Source organism: Eutrigla gurnardus (assembly GCF_963514095.1).
Source record: "Eutrigla gurnardus genome assembly, chromosome: 4".
NCBI lineage: Eukaryota > Metazoa > Chordata > Actinopteri > Perciformes > Triglidae > Eutrigla > Eutrigla gurnardus.
In genome coordinates this window covers 17,997,461-18,023,338 of record NC_139918.1, presented here as the reverse complement: position 1 = coordinate 18,023,338, position 25,878 = coordinate 17,997,461, and the positions used below count along the sequence as shown (strand labels likewise).

The window sequence follows — 25,878 nt, the reverse complement described above, 5'->3', positions numbered from 1 at the left end:
TGTGCTGCGGGATCCTGTAATCGTATACACTTTATCGGGCTTGTTCTGTCACAAGTGTTTTGTTTAAGGGACTTCAAACAGGACGAGGGGTAGAGGATGTCTCACCGAGGGCGAGTCAATAAGATGTAACCACGATCCCGCAAATATCCGTGAATGGAGACGCGTGTCTAGCCGTATCAAAATACTTGGCACGGTCGGATCTGAGAGAGTGGAAAAGGTTTGACACGTCGGTCCATCTGTCCTTGGAGTGCTTCTAAGATTTGTTTTCCTTTCAGATTTCCAGTTGATTGAAACTGGATTATGTAATGGTTGTGTAATAAATAAATGTTTACGGTGGAAATTACATACTGGAAAGCTGCAAAGCAAAAAGGAGACAAATGTGAAGCTGAAGTCATATTGCCATTTTGATTATTTTCTTTGCAAAAAGTTGGTGGTGGTGGTTATTATTATTCTGCTTCATATTATCTTGGTCATGGTTCCCTGCCGCATACTGACCATTTTCACGCTTTTTTTGTTTTTTGGGGTTGTAGCCATCAGAGACAGATAGGCTCAGTTTGGAAAAGATCAAATAAAGTCATTACGGGGATTATTTTATGACTTTATGACACTTTGTACTCAGGTTTTACACTGATTCATATAACAGGAGCTTTTATTCACCAGTGATAATGGTGTCACAACATCCTTCATATTCTTAACATTTGAACAAACACATGTAAAGCTGGTACACAACATCGGACACTTGATGCCTCTATGATTCAGTGCACACAGCAGATAAGAAGGTAATGGCATGTACACTTCTTATATTGGTGCTCTACGACCAAGTGGTGGACCCTATTTCTGGAAATATGGTTCTGATCAATAATATATAACTAGAAGAATTCTTATTTCACCTCATGTCTTGGGTTAAACGTCCCTCTCAGCAAAACACCCTTTAACTACATGAGGGTAAAAACGGCTCTGGGTAAAAACAAAAACAAAAAGTTAACTTTCCCTTTGGTCATTTCGGCGTTCTGCTGATGCTTCAAAATTGAGCCGAGTTCAGAACAGTCATGTCAAGGTGGTTCGATGTACCACCTTTTACTGGTGCCAGCTCAGCCACTGAAAACAGCTGCAGCATTTTAAAAAGGCTCTAATTTAGATTCTGCATCCTCATCGGTGCCTCTCGTTATTTCCCCCTTTCCCACCGTGCGATATAAAAACTTCTAGAAAAACAACGGCAGCGCTCGTTTGAAATTAACCACAGCTACTTTCACAACCGAGATGAACACCTGTGCTGATGGTCACGTGTCCACCGGAATGAGCCATGACGAGGCGGTGTTGCGCCAACCAGATTCCTCAGGGGAGATGACTAGTGACACTTTGAGAGTAAAGTAGTTTGTTTCCTCTCCCATTAGCAGCTATTACCATCACACAGGCGGATTTCTCTGCAAGATGCAAAACCATTTGTCCTTCAACTCTGAGCAGCCAGAGAGAACATTCAAGTCACCCATCTATCAACAAGATGCTCACTGTGAGTTTCCCCTACAGCCAGGTAGAAGACAGCAGCGTTCATAATGCCAGTTCATCTGTTAATAATTACATATAGATTGCTGATTTTTGAATCAAACTACTTTAAACTCGTTTTTCGACATGGCTTTTTTCTTTGATTAACACACATGCATGCTGACACAGTTTTCTCCAATTGCTGCCACACTTAACCTATGATTTCAGTGTCTGCAGGAACATTTTTACTCGACATAATCTCCCCAATAACTTTTCATCCATGTTGTCACTTAAGAGAATTAAATCAAATATCCCGACATGTTTGTCATTGTGATGTTCTTGCTGTCAGTTGTTTGGCCGGATGAAAGAAACCCTGTCTTTACATCTATTTTCGCCTTTACATATCACACACACACACACACACACACACACACACACACACACACACACAGTGTATTCGACTGTTGCATGCAGCTCTCCAAGCAGAACATACAGCACAAATAAAGTGAGTTTGGAAGTATGTGGAACAAGCAGCCAGCAGCTGCCGCTGACAGGTGGAGGCCTGATGATATGAACTGCTGTGTGACTAGAAGCTCAGATACTGGCGTCCTCTCGCACTAAAAACCCTCGGTTTCGTGGAAACAACACGCGCTTTGTTTCTAATTCCGCTACCAGGGAGCGTCATTTGAATATTTTCACTGGGCTATACCCAAAACAAGACTGCAACATGGAACAGGTGTGTGTGCGCGCGATCGTGTTTGCGCTTGCATGCGCGTGCTTGTGTAACCAAATGAAAAAAAAAAAAAAACCCAACAAATAGCAGATGAGATATATCACGCATTTGGGTTGTGTGTGGTACAATGGTGCTTTTGAAAAGATGCCTAACACTGAATGACGATTCAATAACCGCCCCCCCCCACACACACACACACACACACACTCCAACAAAAAAAACACACATCACGCGCGTGCACACCGAACATTGACGAATGTACTCTATCAAAAATCATGACAGGCGTGGTCATTGAGGGAAAACGTTAAGGCCAGCTTGTTTGTTTTTTGCCATTAAAAGGCCAATTCATTCGCTCCCGATTTTATCGCAGCAGAAAAAAAAAAAGGTGAATAAATGTACCTTATGGAGGTCGATGCGTATCCTCTCCTCTCCTTTATGCGGGCTCTCTGGCCACAGGTGATAGCTCGAGCCGTAGTTGGGGCTGTCTTTGCTGCTGTTGCTGCCAGTCGCAGACGAGTTCCCCGCGTATGCCCGCTGTGTTACCGGGGGGGTGACGCGGGAGTCGCGGCTGTGTGGCTGCGCCTGATCGCCTTGCGCGGTGATCCTCCCAGACTTATTGCGGTCTTGTTCACAGTGCTGCGGACGCTGGGGAGAGAGCCCCAGTGCGCCTTGCTGCTGCTGCTGCTGCTGCTGCCGCCGCCGCTGTTGCTGTTGCTGCTGCTGCTGCTCTTGCTGTTGCAGCAGTGGAGCCTGTTGAGTCCTACATAGCTCTCCTGAGCCGCTGGCGCAGTAGTTGATAGGCAAGCTGCTCCCCACCAGTAGCTGTTGCTGCGCTCGTAATTGTGGGATCTGTTGCTGCTGTTGCTGCTGCTGCAGTTCCTGAGTCTGAGACTCGAATGCTCTCCTGTTAGCCTCGGTTGACTCACATACATTTAAAGAGCGCCCTTTCTGCGAGTTTGCACGGGTTCCTTCAGGGGAGGGGTCCCTCTGTTGGAGTCTTAAATGACTGTGCTGCTGCTGCTGCTGCTGCTGCTGTTGCTGCTGCTGCAACAACTGCCTGTGGTCTCGGTACCCTCCTGCTCCTCCTCCTCCCCTGCAGCGTTCCACGATGCTTGCCTGTTGGTAATTATTGGCACTCCTTTGGAGACGATCCCCCCTTTTAGATTCCCGGGAAAACAGCAGAGAGGAGGAGGACGACGTTGGCGGCGGCGGTAGTATAGGCGGCGGAAAAGGTGGGGAGGGCTGCGGTGGGAGACGATCGGCAGGATGGTGGTGGTGGTTTTGAGAGAGGCTCGCCTCCTGCTCGGAAAAACTGCAGTGGCAGCTCGGAAAAACAGGCTGCTTCTCCGACTGCGGCGGGGGTTGCTGCTGCTGCTGTTGCTGCTGCTGCTGCTGCTGAGAGCCGACCGGGGCCCAGGGATCCTGCTGCAGGTGCGCCGGCTGCCCGGAGCTGGGTTCACCGCCTCGGTGTGAAGGTCGCTGGGCGGTGTCGTTGCTCGCCAGAGGTAGAGGGTCGCCGCTGTGAACGGGTCTCCGAGAGGGCTGGCTCAGACACGGGAGCTCCTGGAGGCTCTGGCGGTGAGTGGCGGTGGTCGAAGTGCGGTCTCGGTGGTGAGAAGAGGGCGGGGGCGGCAGGCTGAAAACAGGGGCGACTGGGCTCTGCTTGCCGCTCGCTTGCGTGTCTTCGGGGATTTGGTGCTGATGGACAGCTCCCGCGTACCGATGCCGCATCCCCTTGATCGCCTCGTCTCGCTGTGGTTGCTCCTTTGCCGTGCAGAGCTCCGACACCCGCTCATTGCGATCAGTCCCAGCAGAATAGAACCGACTCGTATCATTGGTAGGTTTGACCAAGACCTGCCTTAAAACGTCACCGTGCAGCCAAAACACCGCCTTCGACTGAATATCGGTCCATCGCCGCGCTATGCGCACAGGTTGCAGCGGATCGATCACTCCTTAAGGCTGATGGGATATTACAAGTGTGGGATTATGGAGACATGGAAAGGTGTTTCAATCACGCTCACATGGTTGATCCATCCTAATCCACTGTGGACCCAATAGATCGACTCTGTCAATGTTGCCATAACCACCATGCATACGGAGAAATCACTTTTACTGCTACGTCACCCAAACAGATCCACAGACCTGTCAAAAGATCATGCTCTGCCCAGATACATCCCGAACGTCACTTTAGTATATTTAGCTCTGAGTAAAAACCCCTCTGTACTTTAGTGTCCACAAAGTGTCAATATTAAAAAAAAAAAAATCTTGAGAGGATTTATATACACGCTCTTAATCTCTATATTTCCGAAACACACTACCACTTGTTGGCCCACAGAAACGCATCAAAGAAAACGGGGCTGCGCGATTACCTCATGCCATACGCGCGCCTTGCAGTCAGGCATTTAATAATTTAGCAGAATATGCCTGGTTTTGTATTACCTGGCAGAAATGTTCAGTGTGGGCGCTGCATGCAGAGCCTGCAGCCCGATGTGCTGCATGCTCTCCGGCACAACGCGGTAACGGCGTCGCTGCCACAGCGGAGAGGAGACCCGGCTAGATGGAGACAGAGAGAGGCTGGGCGCGGAACGGAGCTGTCCGTGGTGCTGATCTACGAAAAGAGCCTCTGTCGTGGTGTCAGGTAGCCACGGGATAGACCCGTGTTGATCACACGTCGGTCAGATGTAGGGATTAGTAATTTGATCAGATAGAATACAAATAAAACTTGGATTAACGATACATTCGGAGTTTTTCAAGTCTCTTTTACTGCTTTGGTAAAACACTAAAATGGCCATAAATAAATTGGAAAAAAAGTTATTGGTGGCTTCTATAAAAAAAAAAAAAAATCAGAAATAGACGGCCACTTTGTTACTCTACTTAGAATAAGATCCAGGTGAGGATCCAGGTGCTCCTCCATGAACTGCCTGATCCATCACAACTTTTATCAGGTTAATGATTGGTCACCGTGTGTTAACAAGGCAGATTTTGTCCCAAATCTACAGTGGAGTTGTGTTAGTGTCCCTCCACAGTCTGTACGGGGATGAAGAATCATATATATATAATGCTTATGATGCTACCATAAAGGCATTTGAGTAACGCATTAAAATAGACTTTTACATCCTCGTTTGTCTCACACATTAGAGTAGGTCTGTGTTTGAGAACTATGAGCACAAACAACAGAAACACACCGTTTTAGTGCAAGAGGGGGGGAAGATGAGGCTGAGCCAAAGCGACAGGAGTGGATAGGGAGGGAGCCAACTTTTACATCATACATTAGCCATTCTTAATAAGTAATAATCCTTCCCTTAAAGCTGGTTCAGCCATTTGAAGTTTTGATGGGTCTAAAAGACTGCACCGGTGGCACACTTTGCCTAACCACTGGAAGAAAGCTGAGGTACACTCTGTTTTTATAGCGACGCAAAGTGCTGCAGGAATTTAGAGTGGAGCTCTGGCCAGAGTTGCATTAGAAACCTGATCATTTTCATTAAGTAATTGATCGCTGTGACCTGTGCGAGTTCCTTGGCAAGATGGAGTTTCATTTGCTAGTTTGGGAAGCAATGTTACAGCTTCCACATGAATAATTAAATCAAGCTTTACAACTCTTGGACACACACACAAACACGCATTCACCGACCGGCGACCAACGCCAAAGCCCAGTTTCTCTCCACCTTGCTCACTCTCACACACACACACACACACACACACACACACACAGCCGACGTGGCCATATTTCACTCAAACGGCCTCTTTCTAGCAAAATCTGCCATCACAATTTAGTGCCTCTTGGCTTTCTCCCATGCAGCCCCTCAATCTTGGGTCGGTCCAGCCATGTTAAAGCACATTGTTGCTCTCTGCCTCGTTGGCTCCCAGAGGGAGAAGCAGCGGAAGATCTGTGACACTAAAATGGTAGAGGAGGAAACACGGAGGAGGCCAATGGCTGCAGCACGTAACATAGGAGGAAGTAGATAAGAAGCCTGTAATTACAGAGAAAGAGAAAACCAACCGGGGTGAAGCAGAGCCGGGAGAGAGAGGAGGGAGGGGGAGAGAGAGAGAGAGAGAGAGAGAGAGAGAGAGAGAGAGAGAGAGGCTGATTGTGTGTCTGTGTGTGAGGGAGAGAGAAACCGGACCGAGTGGCAGAGGTATCTAAAAAGAGCAGGTGCGCCAACACAGAATAGATGAAAAGAGTTCAACTGAAAAGTAGAGGAAGACAGAAAATGTGTTGCACTGTGAAGTCAACCAAAAAATAATTACACACCGACACAGAGATGAGCCTATTATCTGAACACTGAATTATCCACGCCGACGATAAGTCATACGTGTTTCTTCATAATCACTATTCTTACAGACACTTAGGTATGCCTCAGAGCGGTGTTTCATTGTTCTTGGCATCTCGACTTTGCAGAGTGTAATGCCCCGGTTTTAATGAATAATTATCTGAGCAGTTTTGGCCGCTTTGGGGTTCAAACTGGAGTCCATCCGCTTATTACACCGTCTCGCTAACCGCCAGACCACCAGACGGTCATGACATCATTAGGGCAGAAGTATGTTCGTCTCTTATAATGAACTGCAGTCCATGTTTGTTTGATCTCGCTAAAGGGATCCCATCTCCTGTTGAAATAATCCCTTCGTCCAAGAAGACAGACCCACGTTTACCTTTCGAAATATATTTCTCTTACAAAATACTTTAGAGAGCCACGATGTCGCTGCTGTTTTTAAAGTGTTCCTCTTCAAGGGTTTCCAAACGGAGGGGAAGGGGTCTCAAACTATTGTCATCTCATAGGAGGGCCATGTCAACATTCTGCGTTGCTCTTTTTCCTCTCCTCTCTCTTATACTTCTCATACTGCTCTCCGTGTTTAGACGAGTAATGACATTTGATATTGTATTCCTTTAGAACTGCATCAGACACGTAGCATTTCCACTGAACTCCACAAAAAATACTGCAATGTCCATCTTCCTTGAAACAGTCTGTGTTCCCAGTCCACCAAGAAAAATATGAAATTATAGTTATGATACTGTACTTTGACTTGAGAGTGCAATATAGCAAGGAAGACCTCTTCTTCTATATTACAAATACAAGTTATTATTTGCTGCTGAATCAAATCCAATCTCTGCAACCAACAGCAGTTCTGAAGAACGAAGCCAGACGAGGAGGAGAGGGGGGATTTTGCTAAAAAAAAAAAAAAAAGACACAGCAGAGGGAAAAAAAAGCGCTTCCTCTTGGCCATGAGTGTGCCACGTATGATAGCAGAGTGTTGGGCAGCCATCTTGTATTAGTCTGTCAATTCACTGGAGTCGTGCCTCAAGGATGGAGAGTTTGGTGCTGCGGGAGCAACAGCGGGCCTTGAGCCACTGCTATGACCAGTGAATAATGTGACACACACTCAGCTGGACGGACGCGACTGGCCTGCGTAAAAGGAAAAAAAAGCCGATACGCCTCGCACATGATAAACAACCCCGCGATCCTAGAGATAAGAGATGAGTCGTGACTCAAATCGAGCCGCGGTGTCATCAAACACTCGGCCAGTGTGAGCTGAGGGCAAGCCTGAGACGGAGCGCCTGAGAGATGCATGCTGCCAGCCACGGCGGCGGCAATAACAGGGCCCCGTGCCCAATGGTGGAATTTATCTCCGACAGCTGAGATCATTAGTTAGATTCGCTCCGGCTACTCAAATGAATGAGCAACTTTGCCATCATTCAGCGAGAGACAGGTACAGGGAGAGTCATTGTTAAATATCAGCTGACATGTTAGCATCCCAAAGTCCCATAAATGAGTGGAGAGGCCCGCTCAAGGCGGACAACTGTGATGAAGTGTTTTCTATTACCGCCACAAGCCAAGCCAAGGTGCAGGGGATGATAAAGTGGCGGGCGCAGGCGGCAGCTGCAACGCGCAGGCATGCCAGGTAACATCCGAGATGTGATCCCATTGAAGGAATGAGGGGGACACTCATGACGCATTCTGGGTAATCCTGACACGCAGCCATAAACTTAGAGGAGGGGCAAGAGGGCAATTAGTCACCTGGATCCACACAAAACAACCCAGACCACACAAATTCACCATCTCTTTGTTATGGTAAGAAAATATAATAAATTAATTAAAGAGGCTAGTTCATTTAATTTACTGTGATATTAGATTTGCTCATTTTTTTCTTATTATTTGAGATTATGAATGACATTACAAGGAAAATCTTATTGTCTGTGTCCAGGAAGCTGACAAAAAGATTTAGGAAGAAGACTTAATCTTAATCTTAGTTTTGATGGCGGCCACTTTCATTGAACTCGTTTATGCAAGACGTTATCTCACTAGCTTAAAAACATTACAGCCTCCTTCCTACCTCCAATCAACGTCTGGCAATGTTAACGCAGCAACGACAGCGACGTCTCTGGGTTTTGTCCGCTGCCGGTCGCACGTAACATCTTCCTCGCAAACACAACCAACAGCTGGTCGTTTTCTCCGGTGTGGCCTCGGCAGAATCATCGGACCATCAACCTCCGTTCACGGGGCACAATGATGTCACCACGTTAAATGGAGCAGCGCACGACGAGGGGAAGTGAAGAGAACAAAGAGTAAGAGAAGCAAACAGGGCAGGTTCCATTTATAACGCCGTCTAACGTAAGTGGGGTAGAGACGGTTTGTGGCATTGTGCTTACATGTGCGTTGGAAACATGTGCCTCGGTGGGGGGGGGGGGGGTTTGTTTGTGCATGTGAACATGTGAACACGTGCATACCTGTGTGGGCGGACGGGACCGGCGTTTGACGAGAGACTCAGAGGAGGTTTGCTCGGGTTGTAAAATATGGTGATGAGAGATAAAGAGGGGAGAAAGCTCATCACTGATGCAAAGGTTCAAAGACTCGGCCCCCGTCTCATCATCAGAGCTGCGACCAACACAAAAGGAGATGACCAAATGACCCCCCCCCCCGTATTCACCACCAGCAGGCAGAGGTGGACGGTAATACTCTTCTGTCACACGCCTGAAGAAACATCCCTGAGGAACAGTTTCAAGAAGACCACATGCTTAAATGGGATCCCCCCCAAAAAACTTTAAATAGCGTACACAAAAGGCAAACTTGCATCAGAGAACGCAGGGAAAATCCCTTGATATTCCACACTGCACACCACTAACATAGAAACGCTCCATTTCTGTGTTCCTCAAGGTGTAGCTTTGTCAGATAAAGAAAAAAAAAAGGGAAAAAAAGGTCATGCACTAGTGCCGTTAGGTGAGAAAATGCAAATGAGTTGGGCTATAATGGATATTAGCTACAGATATTAAGAGCCTGCAATTGCAATTTCATCATGCCATCTTTTCACACCCCTCTTTTTTAGAACCAATACTAATAGAAAAGAAAATGAAGTGAAAAGGCATACCTTTAATCTGATGGAGGCTGCACATGGAGGCTCTCTCCTAACAGAAGACACCAACGGTGATTATAAATGACAGCAGGGAAATCAATAGTCTCCTGCTAAGAATAGGGGCTCTCCCAGTCATCGCAGTCTCCTATCGCTTGCAGCGTGGAATAACGGGGGATACACGCTCGGAATATTTTTGCAAAGCACGTGCACAAGCTCATTGTCACAGCTACTGGCTGCTCCCTCTTCTCTCCTCGTGTATTTCCTCCCCATCTCCTCCACCTGTTTGTGCTCTGATAAAAAAAAACCCAGCCTTGTAAATTCCTTTTAAATTTGTATTATTTTAGTCTGCAGTAAAATCTACCTCCCTCCTCTGTGTCGTGAAATTAATAATAGAGGGGGGGGGGAGGGCGTTTCATTTGATCTACCGGAGATCGATACCATTTTGTATCAATTCAGGGGAATAAAATTTAAAAAAAAGGTGGATAGGAGCTGTGACAAATCAAGAAAAGCACTAGAGGGGGGTTTTATGACCTTGTGTGTGTGTGCTGACGTCCGTCCCCCCTCCTCCCCCTCCTCCTCCTCCTCCTCCCTCTGAATTGATGCGGGGATTCCTGAAGCTATTTTTAGCCTCTTGGTCGTGGAGAGCCGTGAGTGGGTGGAGGAGAGAAAGAGAAGAGAAGCAGGAGGAGAAGGAAGAATAGCAGTGTGTGTGTGTGTGTGTGTGTGGCGAGGGGGGGGGGGGGGGGTGATGGGAGAGGAGAAGAGAAAGAGAAGAAGGGGGGAATCTTTTGTGGGGGGGGGGGGGGGGGTTCCCCTGCGGACTGCAGCAGCATCAACACAAAGCCCCCCCGCTGTGAAGGCTTTGAATCGTGACCAGACAGCCAGGAAAAACAGAAAAGGGAGCGCCGTGTCATTTTCTCCACGAGGACGGTACTGCTTTCATTCACTTAGCATGTTGGGATTTTTTTAACACCAGTCTTAAATTACACAGCTCTTTAAAAAAAAAAAAAAAAAAAGACATTGGGGGGTGAAACATTCATGAGTTATGGAGTATAATTATATTATGAAAAATGAGAGGGATGTGAGGATGCTGATCAGGCAGTGTTCAGTAATAAACCTACAGTAATAAACTGTAATGGCATTTATTATGATATAATATATGGTATATTCACTGCTATTATTACTAACGCGGGTCGATATGTCATAGCTCTTTGTCATAAAATGTCTGATTTTAGACGCGTTACGTACTCAACCATTTACTGAGACCCTTAGGCAGCAGAATATTTATTTCTTAGAGCTCCGTAAAACTCTATTTAAATAGACATGTACACCTGATGGTGTTCCCTGTGTATCTATACCCGATGTCCGTGCTTACCATTGTAAAAAATATTAAAGATTGATGCAAGCTTCAGGTTCCTCAGTGACGCCTTACATTTACAACATGCAATCAATTCAAATGAAGTCATACAAGTACGTGCACACACTGAAATCAGGAGGAGAGTAGAGGGAGGCTTGGCATATGGGGAGGGGTTTCATTATTTATCACCAGCTGGCTATTTTTAGCTCGTGCTGCCGTGTTGGCGTCGAGGGTTTCCGGGCACATCGGTGGCAGGTTTCCCCGTCACCTGCAGGTCAAGCGGCGGGGGGAGATCCAGGCATACCATATCGCAGAAAGAAAAAAACGCATCAGAGAGGACTCCAGCTGGTTGCATTATTCACTCACACACTTAATCAGTGGCTTATAATTACTGAGAGAAACAACACGGGCAGGCAGTTTAGCTGCTCATGTTGCCGCAGCGCAGAGGGGTTGTGTGTGTGTGTGTACACACATTATATACATATATTTTGTGAGAGCATGTTTTGAGTAAATCTGACGCCATAGGTCTGGAAGTACACTTTGGATGGTTCTGTGGAGAACATCCTGTTTGGAACCATATCTCAATTCATTCGGATTGCCTCGTGTGAGTGCGCCCCCAGAGCATTATACCTCGTCAATCTCTAGTTGCGATAACACTGAGCTAGCAGTTGTGTTTCTTAGTTAGCTTAGTATGCATGTCATAGTATCATAGTATATAAATATTCACATAGTCTATATATATATAAAAACATACACGTGTGTGTTTTATGAGAAATTGTTTAATTACCGATTAAAAAACAATTTCTCTTCTTGTTGCTTGCTATCTGGCTTATTAAGTAAATAAAAAGTCATACAACGGCTCTATTGTTTTTGGTTGCATTCGACATTAAGCCAATTAGAAACAATAAACACATTGTATATTTTCTGCCGTTTCATCATCATTGCATCATTCAGCCTACACAACTACTAAAACAAGTTCATTGGTTTGAATCTTAAATGCTTGAGGTAGGTTTAATTTGATGGTGGGAACTTTTCCTGGATACAAACAGAAGACTTGCTGTATTTTCACAAAAATAATTAGCCCCAACTTCTGGGCATGAGCACCCATAAACATGGAATTATCAAGTTCTCACGGAGAATTTAGGCCAACATTGATGTGAAAAACATTAGCTGAAAGGATCTTGAAAAGTACACTTAATGGTGCCGTTTCCCCTCGTAAATCGGAGAATAAAGAGAGGGAAGAGAGGAATAAAGCAGAAGACAAAGTGAAAAGACTGAAATTGAGAACAATAGAGGACTCTGAGGTAGTACTGGATAAAAACAGGGTTGTCTGATTGAGTGGGAGACGTGGGAGGGAGAGGGGGAAGAAGCAAGACGGAGTGCATTAGAAATGATTGGAGGGGAGCGATAGAAAGAGCATAGTGGATGGAAGTAAATTCAGATGTTCTGGGCGATAATGCTGCCTTGTGTCCTAATGAAAAAAACCCCGATGCTATCTGACTGCTGGAAAATACTGGCCCTCTTCTGTGCCTCCTTCGCTCTCCTCTTGGTGGGGTGTAAAGCCACTTTCTCTCGTCTTGAAGGGCCCTAACGGGCAAAGCACAGCAGGGGATTAGCTTTAGCTTCTCTTTACTGCCAGAGTGTCCTCGAGGTGTGGATTTCCTCCACTCTGCCCGCCCGCCTGCCTGCATGTCTTCTTATCCGTCAGTCTCGATGTGTGTGTGTCTGTCAACTTGCTTGTCTGGCCAGCTGTTTGTCCAGTCTGTATGTGATTTGTATTCCATGTGTACCTTTGTGTATCTTCCCTGACAGCCTCCCTCTCTTGTCCGTCTGTATATTGACGTTGGGTGCCTCCCTGTTCGACTACCTCCATTTTACCGGACCAGTCTTCCACCACATGCGGAGCCGGCCGTCACTGCCTCAGAAAATTAAAAAAGTGCAGAGAAAGAAGGCTCAGCCCCACCCGAAGGCAATGCTACTTTATTACTCACAATGCTACCTTTCCGTAAGTTTACAGGTCGGCTGCTCCGTATGTGTACATTTTTTAATTTAGCTGTTGCCAATTTAAAATGGAGCTGAGGGAAACACGGAACAATGACATGGACACAGTTCTAATTAAGGAATTAAAGCAGCTTAGGTTTAATTTGTAACACGGTCCGTTCAGAGAATTTAACTGCGTACCTTGGTTTGACTGTTGCAGCTATAATTCACGGCTGACGTCATCTTCATAATCTTTGAGTACGCGGTTGGAACCACTGATCTATTAGCAGCATTGTTTTAACCTTCAAGGGACACTGTGACATTTCAAATGTTGCTCCGTTGTATTTCCTCACCGAGCCCTTGAGGCGACAGTATTTTTAGCAGACGAACGGAGATTCACAGTCACCACGCATACAAGCCAAATTAAGAAAGTGACATCATTTCAGAGCTGCACATGTGGGTTTACATGTGCTGATCATTTTTTGTTATTTCTTTAAAAGCAGTCTGCAATGTTTGACAGGCCAAGGACCCCTCGGCTTATAGTGACAAGGCGGAGGGACCCCCAATTACATACCATATAAAATTGTGTTACTAATTAAACTGGGCCAATAATAATAATAATAATAATAATGTGTAGTGCAGCCTATAGATCCATGTATAAAAGTACTTTGTAATGACCATTAAAATAATAATTGCTGACAGATTCATATATTTAAAGACCCCCTCGGGGTCACAGACCCCCTGCTGAAGATCTCTGCTTTAAAGTTTAGTCAGGTGCTTAATATCCCTGCATTAGGGTCCAAACTGCAAACACAAAACACTTTGTGTCAAAGTTGAGTTAAGACCTGAATCTGACCTCAGTTTTACTGCGTATTAAAAATAATATATGCATAGGAATGAAGACTTCCTGTACATTTTAAAAGGCTGCTGTAGTTCCCCAACACATTGAAACTTATGTTATCGTGATGAGAATGGCTTCTGGGCCGCGTAACTACGGTTTGGCATCCCGCAGCTCACGTTACCGCCGTCCTGGCGAGGCCTGAGGGGACGGGTATTCGGTTGGTTACAATCTGCAACCACAGCACTAGCCACTGAGCTAAAATTGCATTTACTCATTGATTTTGCCCCACCCGTAAAAGAAAAATATCCGTTTAAAAAAAAGAAAAGGAAAATATCACCTTTCTGTAACTCGGTTATTCCACATCTCACAGCTCAATCCGATCTCAATGGGGGAAAAACAGCCAGCGAAGCCTGCTGAGGGTAACGACTTTAGCAGCTTTTCACTCTGGTGGAATTCATGCAATATACTTCAGTTACCTCTAAATAACTTAAATCTATTATATTGATATGAATATAAATCTATGCAGTAGACAGAATAACTGAATCTTTAGGGGTTAAGCTGTGCTAATGATGAGAAAGAGATGGAATAACAGCCTAAAAAGGGAATAATAGGGAGGAACTACTTTTTTCTTTACTTACAAAAGCTGTTTTATGATCGGAAAATTCTTTATCAAAACAGAAATGCATGTGAGGATATGGCATGTTAGGATGTCCCTTCCTAAAGAACATTTTCTTCACACTTTATCAGCGATATAACCTGACATAATATAATATAGACAACTTGTTTTTACTGCTGCGTTTTGGGCCTGATGCTGTTTGTTGGTAATGGACCAGACAGATGTGCTTGCTATTCATCAGCTCACAACATCCTCCATGTGTCACTAACGGTCTATTTCCCCGTGGTGCCGCCTCTCTTTAAAATGTGTCATTTTATTGTTCTGATTTCTCTCTCTTCTCTGGGGAGTGGAATATGATTTCACAGAACATTAAGTGGATGGGATCTAAGGGAATAGTGTTGGGACTGGGGATGGTGGTGGTGGAGAGTGGCAGTGATCTGGCCTAATTAAGCGCTCTCTCCATCACCTCCCCCCCACCCCCATGCTCTCTGATAGGTCGTGACTTTCACCGCGGAGTGTGAAGGGCGAAGGAGTACTCCTCGAATCATAATCCGCCTGACTTTGGGAGAAAAAGGGATTAGTCTATAGCAGTAGCTTGAGCAGCCAGGCACACGCTTCAGTATCCTGTGTCTGTTTAACCCTATGTGTCATCTATAAAGACACAGGCAGAGTAAATGTATATATTTAGGCATCAGAGCAGTAAAGGCTTATTCCTGCACGGTCTTGATGGACTGAAATTATAATCCGGCACCAATAAAAGCACTGCACTGCATCCAACCCCCTTACATGCTGTAAAAGGCAGTCTGCCGTCTCCGCTTGTTGGCTATACAGTTGGCGTTCACATACAATTCATAGGAAGGCATGACCTCATGTTTTCTTAATGGCTCTGACCCAAGTATCATTGCACGGGTGAGTGGCGCCAGGTGGATCCGAACCAAACGTTGTTTTCCCTCCGGTCTGCACAATTATTATCCAATTTGTCTGCTGCCATCAAAAGCATCCGGTCGACACCGGTATCGAGACAGAAGGGAGACCGGCAGAGGTCACTCTGGGACTAAGACCCCAAATACAAAAAGCACATGGCATAAACGCATCAGTCAAATGACGAATGACTGCGAGCGTTGGCGTCACCGTCACGGGGGCGGCGGCGGGGGAGGGAGGGAGTCCTGCAGCGACAACACATGCCCCCTCCTGCACATCGGGCACGGGGCTCTGGCAAGCGTAGGGTGATTGATAGCGGTGCCAAGACAACATCTCGTCAGGGGCCCGGTGCACAAGGGTGCACAGCGGAGCAATGATGGACGAGCCCGTAGACGCTACATAAAAATCGAACCCGGCATATATAACACATTCCCAGCTCCCTTTCTTAACCTGTAATGTATAGTGATAGAAATTTGTTTCGCAGTCCATTGCGGCGGACAGTGATGGATGCTGAAAAGAAAGAGAGGGAAAGAGGAGGGAGGGGGGATTCAACTGCGTGTGCAGACACACTGTGGGGATCAGTCAGAAACTCAGCTGAAGGTTTTGCAGCAGTACTTTCGGTTTTAGGCACTTGTGGGTAGAGCACATTAGCAAATGGCCCAATATGTAGAGGTCAGATATGTGCATGTATTTGATGGAGAAACAATAGAATGTTTATGAGCATAGAAGTCACTCGATGCTTACAACTACGATATCTGTGGTCAAGTACAGAATCTATTTTAATCCGGTGGTAGCCAACACGTTTAACAGCTTTCAGTCATAGACGCCACCGGGGTTTTTGGTTTAATGAGTGACTCTGCTGAATGTGTGCATGGTTGCTCACAGTGACGGCCGCTTTCACTCACGATGCATCTTTAAGTTCATGTCATCTTTGTCACATGTTGTCCTTATCTTACTCTGTGCTATGTCTGTTAATAAGACCAAAGAGAGAAGACGAAGACCGGGTTGAGGCTATTTCGAAACAGTCAACTGGTGACGTGCCAACAGCCGACTGTGCGGCGCATCAAGAACCCTCGGCCATCCGTTTTACACTTGAAACAAAGTGCACACGTGGGCTGTTGCATGACCCATCATCACGTCATCCAAACACATGCACATGCAGACACCGGCATGGTGGTACATTATTAGCAAATTATTGTTTTAAAAATATAGTGACTTACCATTTGCATTTAAATGGCTCCATTAAAATAAAGGTATAGTCAATTTATTAGAAATTAAAATTAGAAAGTAATAATGTCATGCTGCTTTTTAATGATAGCTACATTTTCTTATTCAAATCTTTATAGAAAACTTTTTTTTTAAAGATTTTCAAATTAATCAAGCTATTATAATTAACCACTGACAGAGTATTTATTCACCATGCACATGCCCTCCCATGTGTGTGCTGTTGATACCTTGTTAATGTGGATTACATACACATGTGCGCTCAACAACAGCGACCACCTTGGTGCATTGTTAGCCTATCAAATTGACTTGTCGTCACGAGTCTCCCAGTGGCTGATGAATATTAGATGGGAGTGGATAATACCTGAACAGAGGAGGCCTCCCCCCGCCAAGGCAAGGGAGGCTGCACACTCAGCAGTGAAGCGCTGCCCGCTGAGACCAAACCCAGGCTGCTCAAAGATTCCCTTGCAGTTGCGAGCGGGATGCTGTAGAATTGTGGGTGGATTTCACGTAACTCCGAGAGCGAGAGGAAGTGTGCCCATGTGCGAGTGTGTGTGCGTTCATATTTGTGCATTTTCTAAAAAAAGGCAGAGAGAAAAAGAGAGAGAGAGGGATGACAAAGAGAGGTATTCATCTCCATCTATCTCCATAAACCTCCAATTGGATTTTACAGCAGTTGCCTCTTCATCATGAACTGCGATGGATTGTATTCCAAAGCCCCGGTTGGGAGAGGAGGATTTCAAGGCTTACGTTTTGTTTTAAGTTGTTATGTGTGAGGAAGACAAAGAGGGGTGAAAAGGCTGTATGTCACAGATTTGGTACATACATATGGATGTGTGTGGCCTTGGAAACCATCCCATGCGTGTGATAGGCTGTCTGTATGGGCACGCATGCAGTTGTGCATACGAGGGCGAAAAAGTGAATGGAATTATTTTGCATATATTTGTCATGGGAGTGAGAGGTTTCCAACCTCCTATCAATCTCAAATTGACTGATCGCACATCAGTTTTCTACAAGGTCTAACTCTAGGGAACCAGTGAAGGTTATTTAACATTTTCAGACACTACAAAAGGTTTGATTATACAATTATTATTATTATTATTATTATTATTACAATAAATGTCTGTAAAACTTAATTAAACAAGCTCATATTATGAATTCTGATCAATTATGAAACAAACGATATTTCATCTGTAACACTTCAATAATATATGTGAAAATTCCTCAATGTATATCATCAAAAGATTGACTGGTGAAGCCTTGAAGAGAAGAGTTAAAGATTGAGGGTGTTTTGAATATGTTCCCATTATGTCAAACTGCCAAAAGCTCTAGCTGGAAATTTGAATAAGCAGCGGTTAAACCGAGAGAAAACATGGATTGAAACAGAATCCACATCTTCATCATTTATTCAACACGGTGTAGTTCATTTTTGATTTGTTGACATCGTTGCTTTATATCAAGATCAGAAAGAAACCGGACGCAAGTTATTGATGCCGACACATTGCAAGTCTGTTTAACTGTATATGACCGACGTGCTCTGCATAGCGATGCAACCCACTAATTAGTCCAGCTGCATCCTGGCATCGACGTACCTCATTGATACTTGAGCAGGCTTTATGGAATTAAGCTACACAAAATAGTGAAAATTAGTGAAGTGAAAAGAAAAAAGAAAAGAGACTTTGGCCTCTTTGGGTGAACCCACATTCACTTAATTTTGCAATAATGGATGGAATGGGGCTTCATGGTATGTTCAAAGTTTGATTTTTTTTTCTTTTACAACCCAAACCTGAGCTGGACTCCAGGACTTTGATCCCTGACCTGTTTGTTCCTTCATCTTCTGGCCTATTTTTTTATTTTTTCGTTTCACTATTTTGTGTGCACATCGGTAAGCAAACTTTTACATTTGATGGTTTCTACTTATTGTCGGAGGAGACGATGTGAAGCGTGCGAGTATGAAGCGGTCTTTATTCCACACCCTGCCGGAGGAAAAACCCTTGTGGTTGTGCGTTGTGTTTGCTTTCTCCTCTCGTTTTCTGCCTATTGGGAGCTTTAGCACACTCGGTAAAACTGCTTGACTTCAGTTTGTTCCTATTTCAAAATAAAACACATAATTCTGCATCAGATTGGAGAAGCTCCTTGTTTTATAGGTATGATTTTTTAAGTTTGCCGAGCCCCTTTTCATGGTCATTTTTTTGTTGCAAATCCCCAATTTCTTTTCATAAAAGGAAATTAATGATCCAATGATTTACAGTACATTGTAGTGGCGTGACATTATATTACATTACATTTACATTTAGGTCATTTAGCAGACGCTTTTGTCCAAAGCGACTTACAATAAGTACATTACAAATCTACAGATTATCATTCCCCCAACTCTGCAGTTCCAGGCAGCGATACAAAAACTGTAACAATATCCAAGTTAAAAATCAATAATTTAACAGTTAACCGTAATATTGCCTCTTAAGGAAGATGTTTAGCCCAGGTTCATGTTAAACCTAATTCATATTCAAATCCCTCTGCGACATAGTAGATCTGCCCCATTCAAAGACTGTCAGGCCTCAATTGTAAATAGAAAAGATTGGCGCAACCTAATTAGCATATCGAAGGATCTACCCAACAGATGGCCTTGGATTATATTCAAGGCTTGGCTCAAGTTAGTGCGATGGAAATGTCTGACACAAGAACTGGCCCCCTCTGTGTGCTCGTGGCCACTAGATACATGTTACAATCATGAACACACACTTACCTGATCTCCAGGAAAAGGCTTTCTTTGGACACCCTCCAGTGGAGGCAAGCTAACAGTTAACTTTGAGTTCATACGTTCTTATTCTGTCACAAAAGGATGCCTTAAAACTGAGTTATTGTGCCTGCAGTGCCTCGGTGTGGGTCGTGTCCAAAGCCTTTGCCAAAAATTCTATACATTTTGATACAACCCAGACATTTTGAATTACTCCGTGCCCATGTGATGAATCAGCGATATCCTTTCCTCATCAGCTACGGCTGAGCGAGCAGCCAGATACATTACCAGTCTAAATCCTGTAAAGTCTTAAAGCTGGTGACAGGGCCACCAGTGGGTCAGTAGTACAGTAGGAGCCGGAAAATGCATTAGCTGATAAGATGGGCTACCTTGTGTAATAGTACTAAAACAATATGGTGAGTCACCCATTGTTTCAGAGGATTACATTAACGTGGGGGACTAACAACCGGAGAGTAAATGTGATCAAGTCCCGGTTGAAATGGGATCGGCCTATTTCTGCATATCAATGACCTTTAAGTTATTACTTTACCAAATTACTCTACAGCCAAGGACAAAATTTGATTTCAGAAGTGGGGGGACACAAGTTTTTTTAATAAAACTCTAACTCTTTCAGTTCACTGTGTTTTCTAGTTCTTCTAGTTTTCTATTACTACGTTTAAGTTTACTGTTCCCTTTTTTGGTTTGACTGGTTGTAAATCATGTAGCAAAACATTATCACCCAATTCTAATCCAATAGTAATAATAACAACAATAATAATAATACATTTTATTGATCAGATTATTGAGAGCTTTGTAAATGATGAGGAGGATCTTGAAGTGGATATGCTGCTTTATTGGGAGCCAGTGAAGGTGTTGCAGGATGGGTGTAACGCATTTCTTTGAGTAACTTACACTTTGATTTCTAAAGAAGTCTCTTATGTCCACGTTTCTTTTAGACATCCTGGCTGCGTCTAATTACCAAACACACATACACACACACGGACGCACATACGCACATGGACACCGATTCAAACGCAAATGTAAATGAAACCTCTGATATTACAATCCTTCGAGCTGACGTCAGGCAGAACAAACTCCCAACGCACAGTAGCGGACTCCTGTAGGACTCCTGACCGCGTCTAATTACCAAACACACATACACACACACGGACGCACAGACGCACAGGGACACCGATTCAAACGTAAATGTAAATGAAACCTCTGATATTACAATCCTTCGAGCTGACGTCAGGCAGAACAAACTCCCAACGCACAGTAGCGGACTCCTGTAGGACTCCTGACCGCAGACTAGCAGACTGTCGGTGTGGAGCAAGATGGAGTGACAGCGGGGACGGCCAATCACACAAGAAACGGCAGAGCCAATCGAGGAGCTTGTGGGCGGTCTAGACTAAGTGAAACAGGCTTCATCTTGAGCAGCCGTTTTCCGCTTGGTCCTAGTGCTTGATGCGTCTGTTTACTATAGCGTAACATTGTTTTTGGACCGTAAAAGTGCAGGGGACCAAAACGGCCTTTTGAAAAAGTGCCCCCCCCCCAAATTACGTCCGTGTCTACAGCAAAAGTAATGAGTTACATTACTTGTTACTAGGGTTGTCACAAGAACCGATACTTCGGTACCAATTCGATGCCGACACGAAAAAAATAATTAGATACTTGCTTTTTTCTGGTATCGTCAGAACCGAATATACAACTTTTCACTCGGCGAGCCGTGTCGATTCTTGGCGGAACTGACGGGGGCAGTATACGCGTGTGAGCAGCACAGAGCAGTAAGCGGCGCTGAAGAAGAAAACTTGCCGTCTTCGAAAAAAATGGCTTCTGCAGGTGGGAGCGAAAGCACAACACGTCGGCTCGTCGACAAGACAGGTGCGAATAGTCGCGTGTGGAAATATTTTGCATTCGAGGCGGCTGAATCCGGAGCAATTCTTGATTCAAACAAGCCGACATGCAAAAAGTGCCTCATGACCATATTTATAAAGCACAGTATTGTTTGTTATTATACTGGATGGCTATAGGTCTGTTGGCAGCTGGTACTGCAATTTAAATTCTGTGCAAAAAGATCTTAAAGCACAGTGGTGTTAAATACTTGACAGTTTGCGGCAGTTTTCAATAAATTAGTGAATTTAAAAGTACATGGGTCCTGTTGTTGTTTTTTTTAAATTGTGGTATCGAATTAGTATCGAGAATCATGGAAATTCACAGGTATTGGTATCGACTACTGAAATTCTGGTATCGTGACAACCCTACTTGTTACTCAGTAGTCCAGTTAAACAACTCTGTACGTCAACGTCTGTATTTAAAATGGTAGAAACACACAGCAGGCATTGTGCTTTAACCCTTGGGCATCCCTTTGAAAAAGTGCCTCCAATGTCTTTCAGGAAAAACCGCCATGAAATTAGATATTATGTTTCGCTTTCACTGATCTTAATGTTTTATCCAGCATCAGTCCTGATCATCACTACTAACTATTCACTAATTTTAACCATTTAAATGCCAGTTTGTTTACATAATGACACTGTTGTTGTCGTCTTTCTGTAAACTCAATGTTAGGGAGATTGTTTTTCCGTCAATGATAAGCAACAACAATCATTTTGATGCAATTAAATATTTTGTGTCATGTCAAATTTGAAAAAAAAAAAAAAAGACTCCTGCTCGTTACCTCGGATAAAAAACTACCAAATATTGATTCATTTCTGAATTTAATACCAGTTTGTTTACATAATGCCAAAAAAAGACAAACATTTCATTTCCTATATACTAAATGCTGGTGATTAGCAACAACATTGATTTTGATCACTGCAGGGCTCCATAATAGCACCAATGCCCCTAGTGGAAAGCAGGAGAATAGCATGTATTTTCCCGAAAGGGCTACACAGTTCATTATAGACATTGCCAGATGCATTAACACAGCCCAAATTATCGTAAAATTGAAAAGCACTAAATGTCCATGATGCATAACAATTTAGCGGCTAGCTTATCATTAGCCAGCACATTAGCCTCTGTGACTGCAGGCAACACTGCAGACCTACACTCATATTGAAGCTGTGGGGTTCATACACATCTGAACAATACCATGTGAATCCTGAATATCGGTAGCTAACGTTAGCATTCAACACAACATTTCAGCAAGACAACTTCAGAGTTACACTTCTCGACTTTCGACTAGCAGCCTCAAACCCCTCAGGCTACATGTTCTCCAGCAGCCTTCCCACTGAGTGCAGCAAGATCAAACCGATATCAACCCTCCATCAAACTCCCGGTAAACCAGTGAACAAGCTCCCCAAAATGTCAGTTGCTGAATAAGCAAGTACAATACAATTATTGGATTTGTTATTCAGTGTTGCACTGCTCGTCACTGAAAAAAAGTAATCACATTACTGTATGCCCATAACAATATAACATTTGGCCAATGAAATGCAAAGCCTATACTTTCAGTCAAACTGGTGCTAAACGAATGTGGTCAATTTATGTACAAGACAAGTGCTTAAAAATGCGACTCAGAAGTTTCCCAAAAAATTTAGTTTCAGCAGTTCAAGGTTTAAACATTTTAAAAACCCTGCTTCATAAATTCTTAGATGGGTGATCTTTTTTGTTGTATAGGTCATCTTAGGATCTCTGAATTGAAACTGTATTCTGAGACAGGATGTGGGAGTGAAACGGAGAGACTCTGGATTTGACCCAATGTTTTTACTTGCTGAATAAATGAAAAAGACATGAAAACCGAGAGAAAGAAGGAAGTCCGATACTTCAGGCTCATTAACATCACATTAACATGATGTTGGTCATAGCCCCAGGCATCACCTCGTCGGAGCCTCAAAGAGAAAAACACAGGCCGATGGAGCTCCTGCATTGCGTATTGATGACCAGGACTGGATAGGATGACAGGGCAAAGTGAAACCGGAGACCCTTCGCAGAATGAGACGGAGAGGGAGGCGGCAACAGGGGTGGCTGTGGTGGTGTGATTTAGCATTTTAACATTATCAGTTAACAAGACGGGCCTGGCACTCTGCCCCCATGTCGGTCCGAGCAGAGCAAGAGGTGAGGGAAGGGAGGGAGGGAGAGAGAGAGGGGGGAAAGAGATGTCCTGTTCTCTAAGGCCAGCCTCAGCTTTCTTAGTCACAAGAGAGCAAGAAGAGTGGACAAAACAACATGGAGTGAAATGGAGGGAGAGAAAACAAAGAAAGAGGGAGGGGGGTGGTGCACTTCCACTTGAAACTTAATTATGCATGGCAGGGCAGCTGGAGCGAAAGAGAGGAGGAGAGATAGATGGAGAGGGAAAGAGGAGAGGATCCACCTACGCAGAGGGATGGGGGAGGCAGGTGGAGAGGAGGGGGAGGAGGAAGGGCAAAGGAGATACAAATGAGTGAGAGATGGGGTGACGGGGGGGTTTCCGTACGGGTGTTTTTGGGTGGTGAAAGTTTCAAATACAGCGAACACATTAAGTCGACGGAGCTGCAGGTGATTCTGCTGAACGGTTAATCTGGTCCGATCAATCGCGGACATTATGAGGAAACACAAAAATGAATAATTGTTAATATTGAGGGGTTTTGTTTCTGCAATGACACAGACAGCCGTGTTCATATTAACTAAGTATCAGTAATTCTAACTTCTATCAGAATGTGCAGACATAGCTCATGATAAATACAAAAAGGGCAAATAATAGCGAAATTACAGTCCCAAAATGTTCTTTTCTTAAAATGAAGATGGTTTGGTTAAAACAATCACAGATTAAAAAATATTGATAATCATGTGGTATCAAGTTTCATTTTTTACCAGTGCAGAGATCTGTCTCAAGTCTGAATGGGACGAGGATTTTAATCACAGATCAAGATAAAAACACATTAAGTTGATCGTGGTGGTTTTCTATTGAAAATATGGTCACAAGTAAGTAACTTTAAAAAGCAGTCTAGCTTGCTATCATGGTAGAGAAAAAATATACATAAATACACTTGGTTAAATGTATTTATTCTTTATTTATGCAGAGAGACCAAATGCTAACTGTCTTCCACTGCTGACCTGTGAGGGACCCAATCCACGATAGAGGAAACTACCATATTAGCGAAATTATACGTCCAATTTAACAAGACCCGACCTTCTTTAAAGAGAACCAACACCAATAGAGCTTTCCTCTTTGTATCCATTTTTCCAACAGCGGGATCTGTAAATTACTACGTCACCAAACCTATTTTTTTAACTGAGAATAAGATTTGAAGGCTGGATATGAGACAACAGATTAACTATATAGGACGTAGGTTTTTTTGAATAGCAGTAAAACAAGTTAACTTGTGCACCGACCCCTTCAGGTTCAGGTGAATCCTCTTTCATGGCAAACTGACCACAGAGGTGGCCGAACCCTGAACCAGTAAGCCTCTAAAGGGTTCTCTTACTGGAAGTGACAAAGAGGCTGTGTTTCAATTTCTTAAAAAGCTTCCTCACTCTAAGATACTGTACCTGCTGTTGTTCTACTCCTCTGGTCTTAGGTATCCTACTGAGACACACACACACACACACACACTGTGCTACACACAAACAGCCCTGCAGACACACACCTCAGCTTGCCAGGAAGCCCCATGCACTCTCATTCCATCTTCATCACACGCCCTGATGGGGTGGAGAACTGGAAGTTACACAAGCAGCTTAGCTTTGATTAGGTAAAGCGTATTGAATGGACTGCTCGTGTTTTAACAGCAGCCTTCCATCTGAGATGGACCCAGCTGATAACAGTGACAGGAATATCGAAGGAGGCAAGCCAAGGAGGCTGTGTGTGTGTGTGTGTGTGTGTGTGTGTGTGTGTGTGTGTGTGTGTGTGTGTGTGTGTGTGTGTGTGTGTGTGTGTGTGGGGATATACAACACATTTCTGTAGTTGAAGACAAAAGGATCAGATATAATTAACCCTTTTTTTAATGCTGCGGTACATTTAACAAAAAGTGATGGACAGCCATAACTGCAATGATTCCTCCGCTACATTATTTAACTCTCCAACGGTGTTTTACCGTCCATCAAGTAATCCTCTCCTACATCATCCCAGCAATGTCTTTAACAAAGTGTCCATCACTGAATCAGTGCGCCACACCATCTACGTACTCCCACACGGGAGCGTTTTGTCAACATCACGTCAGATACAAACAGGCCGGTCATAATAATAATAATAATAATAATGGATTGGATTTGTATGGCGCTTTTTTCAAGAGACCCAAAGCGCTCCGACAGGGTTCCAGGTCACAGTCAAACCGATGGTGGTAAACTACGATAGTAGCCACAGCTGCCCTGGGGCAGACTGATGGAAGCGTGGCGGCCATTCTGCACCTACAGCCCCTCCAACCACCACCTCAAACATACAGCAGTCATACACAGTCACACGAGGCAAGAGGCCGGTCACACATGAACGTCTGGAGGGATGAGACGGAGGAATGAAACGGAGGGATGAGACGGAGGGATGACGGAGGGATGAGATGGAGGGATGAGATGGAGGGATGAGAGAGGGATGAGATGGAGGGATGAGACATAGGAATGACACAGAGGAATGACACAGAGGAATGAGATGGAGGGATGAGACGGAGGGATGAGAGAGGGATGAGATGGAGGGATGAGACAGAGGGATGAGATGGAGGGATGAGACGGAGGG

At 44.4% G+C, this 25,878-nt stretch overlaps 1 protein-coding gene across 2 annotated transcripts in view; it reads right to left on the bottom strand.

The window, feature by feature from the left end:
* The window catches only part of kcnn1a (potassium intermediate/small conductance calcium-activated channel, subfamily N, member 1a), a 48,399-nt gene extending 38,803 nt beyond the window's left edge, over positions 1-9,596 (bottom strand). The window contains exon 1 of one of the 2 annotated variants that reach the window (XM_084008111.1): positions 9,578-9,596. Coding sequence is in view for 1 of the 2 variants with exons in the window: in XM_084008110.1 (XP_083864236.1) it covers positions 2,615-3,946 (1,332 nt within the window). In the remaining variant the exon portion in view is untranslated. Of the gene's footprint in view, positions 1-2,614; positions 4,104-9,577 lie in introns of those variants that run through there. The other variant, XM_084008110.1, reaches the window with a different exon arrangement.
* Positions 9,597-25,878: the final 16,282 nt, after the last annotated feature.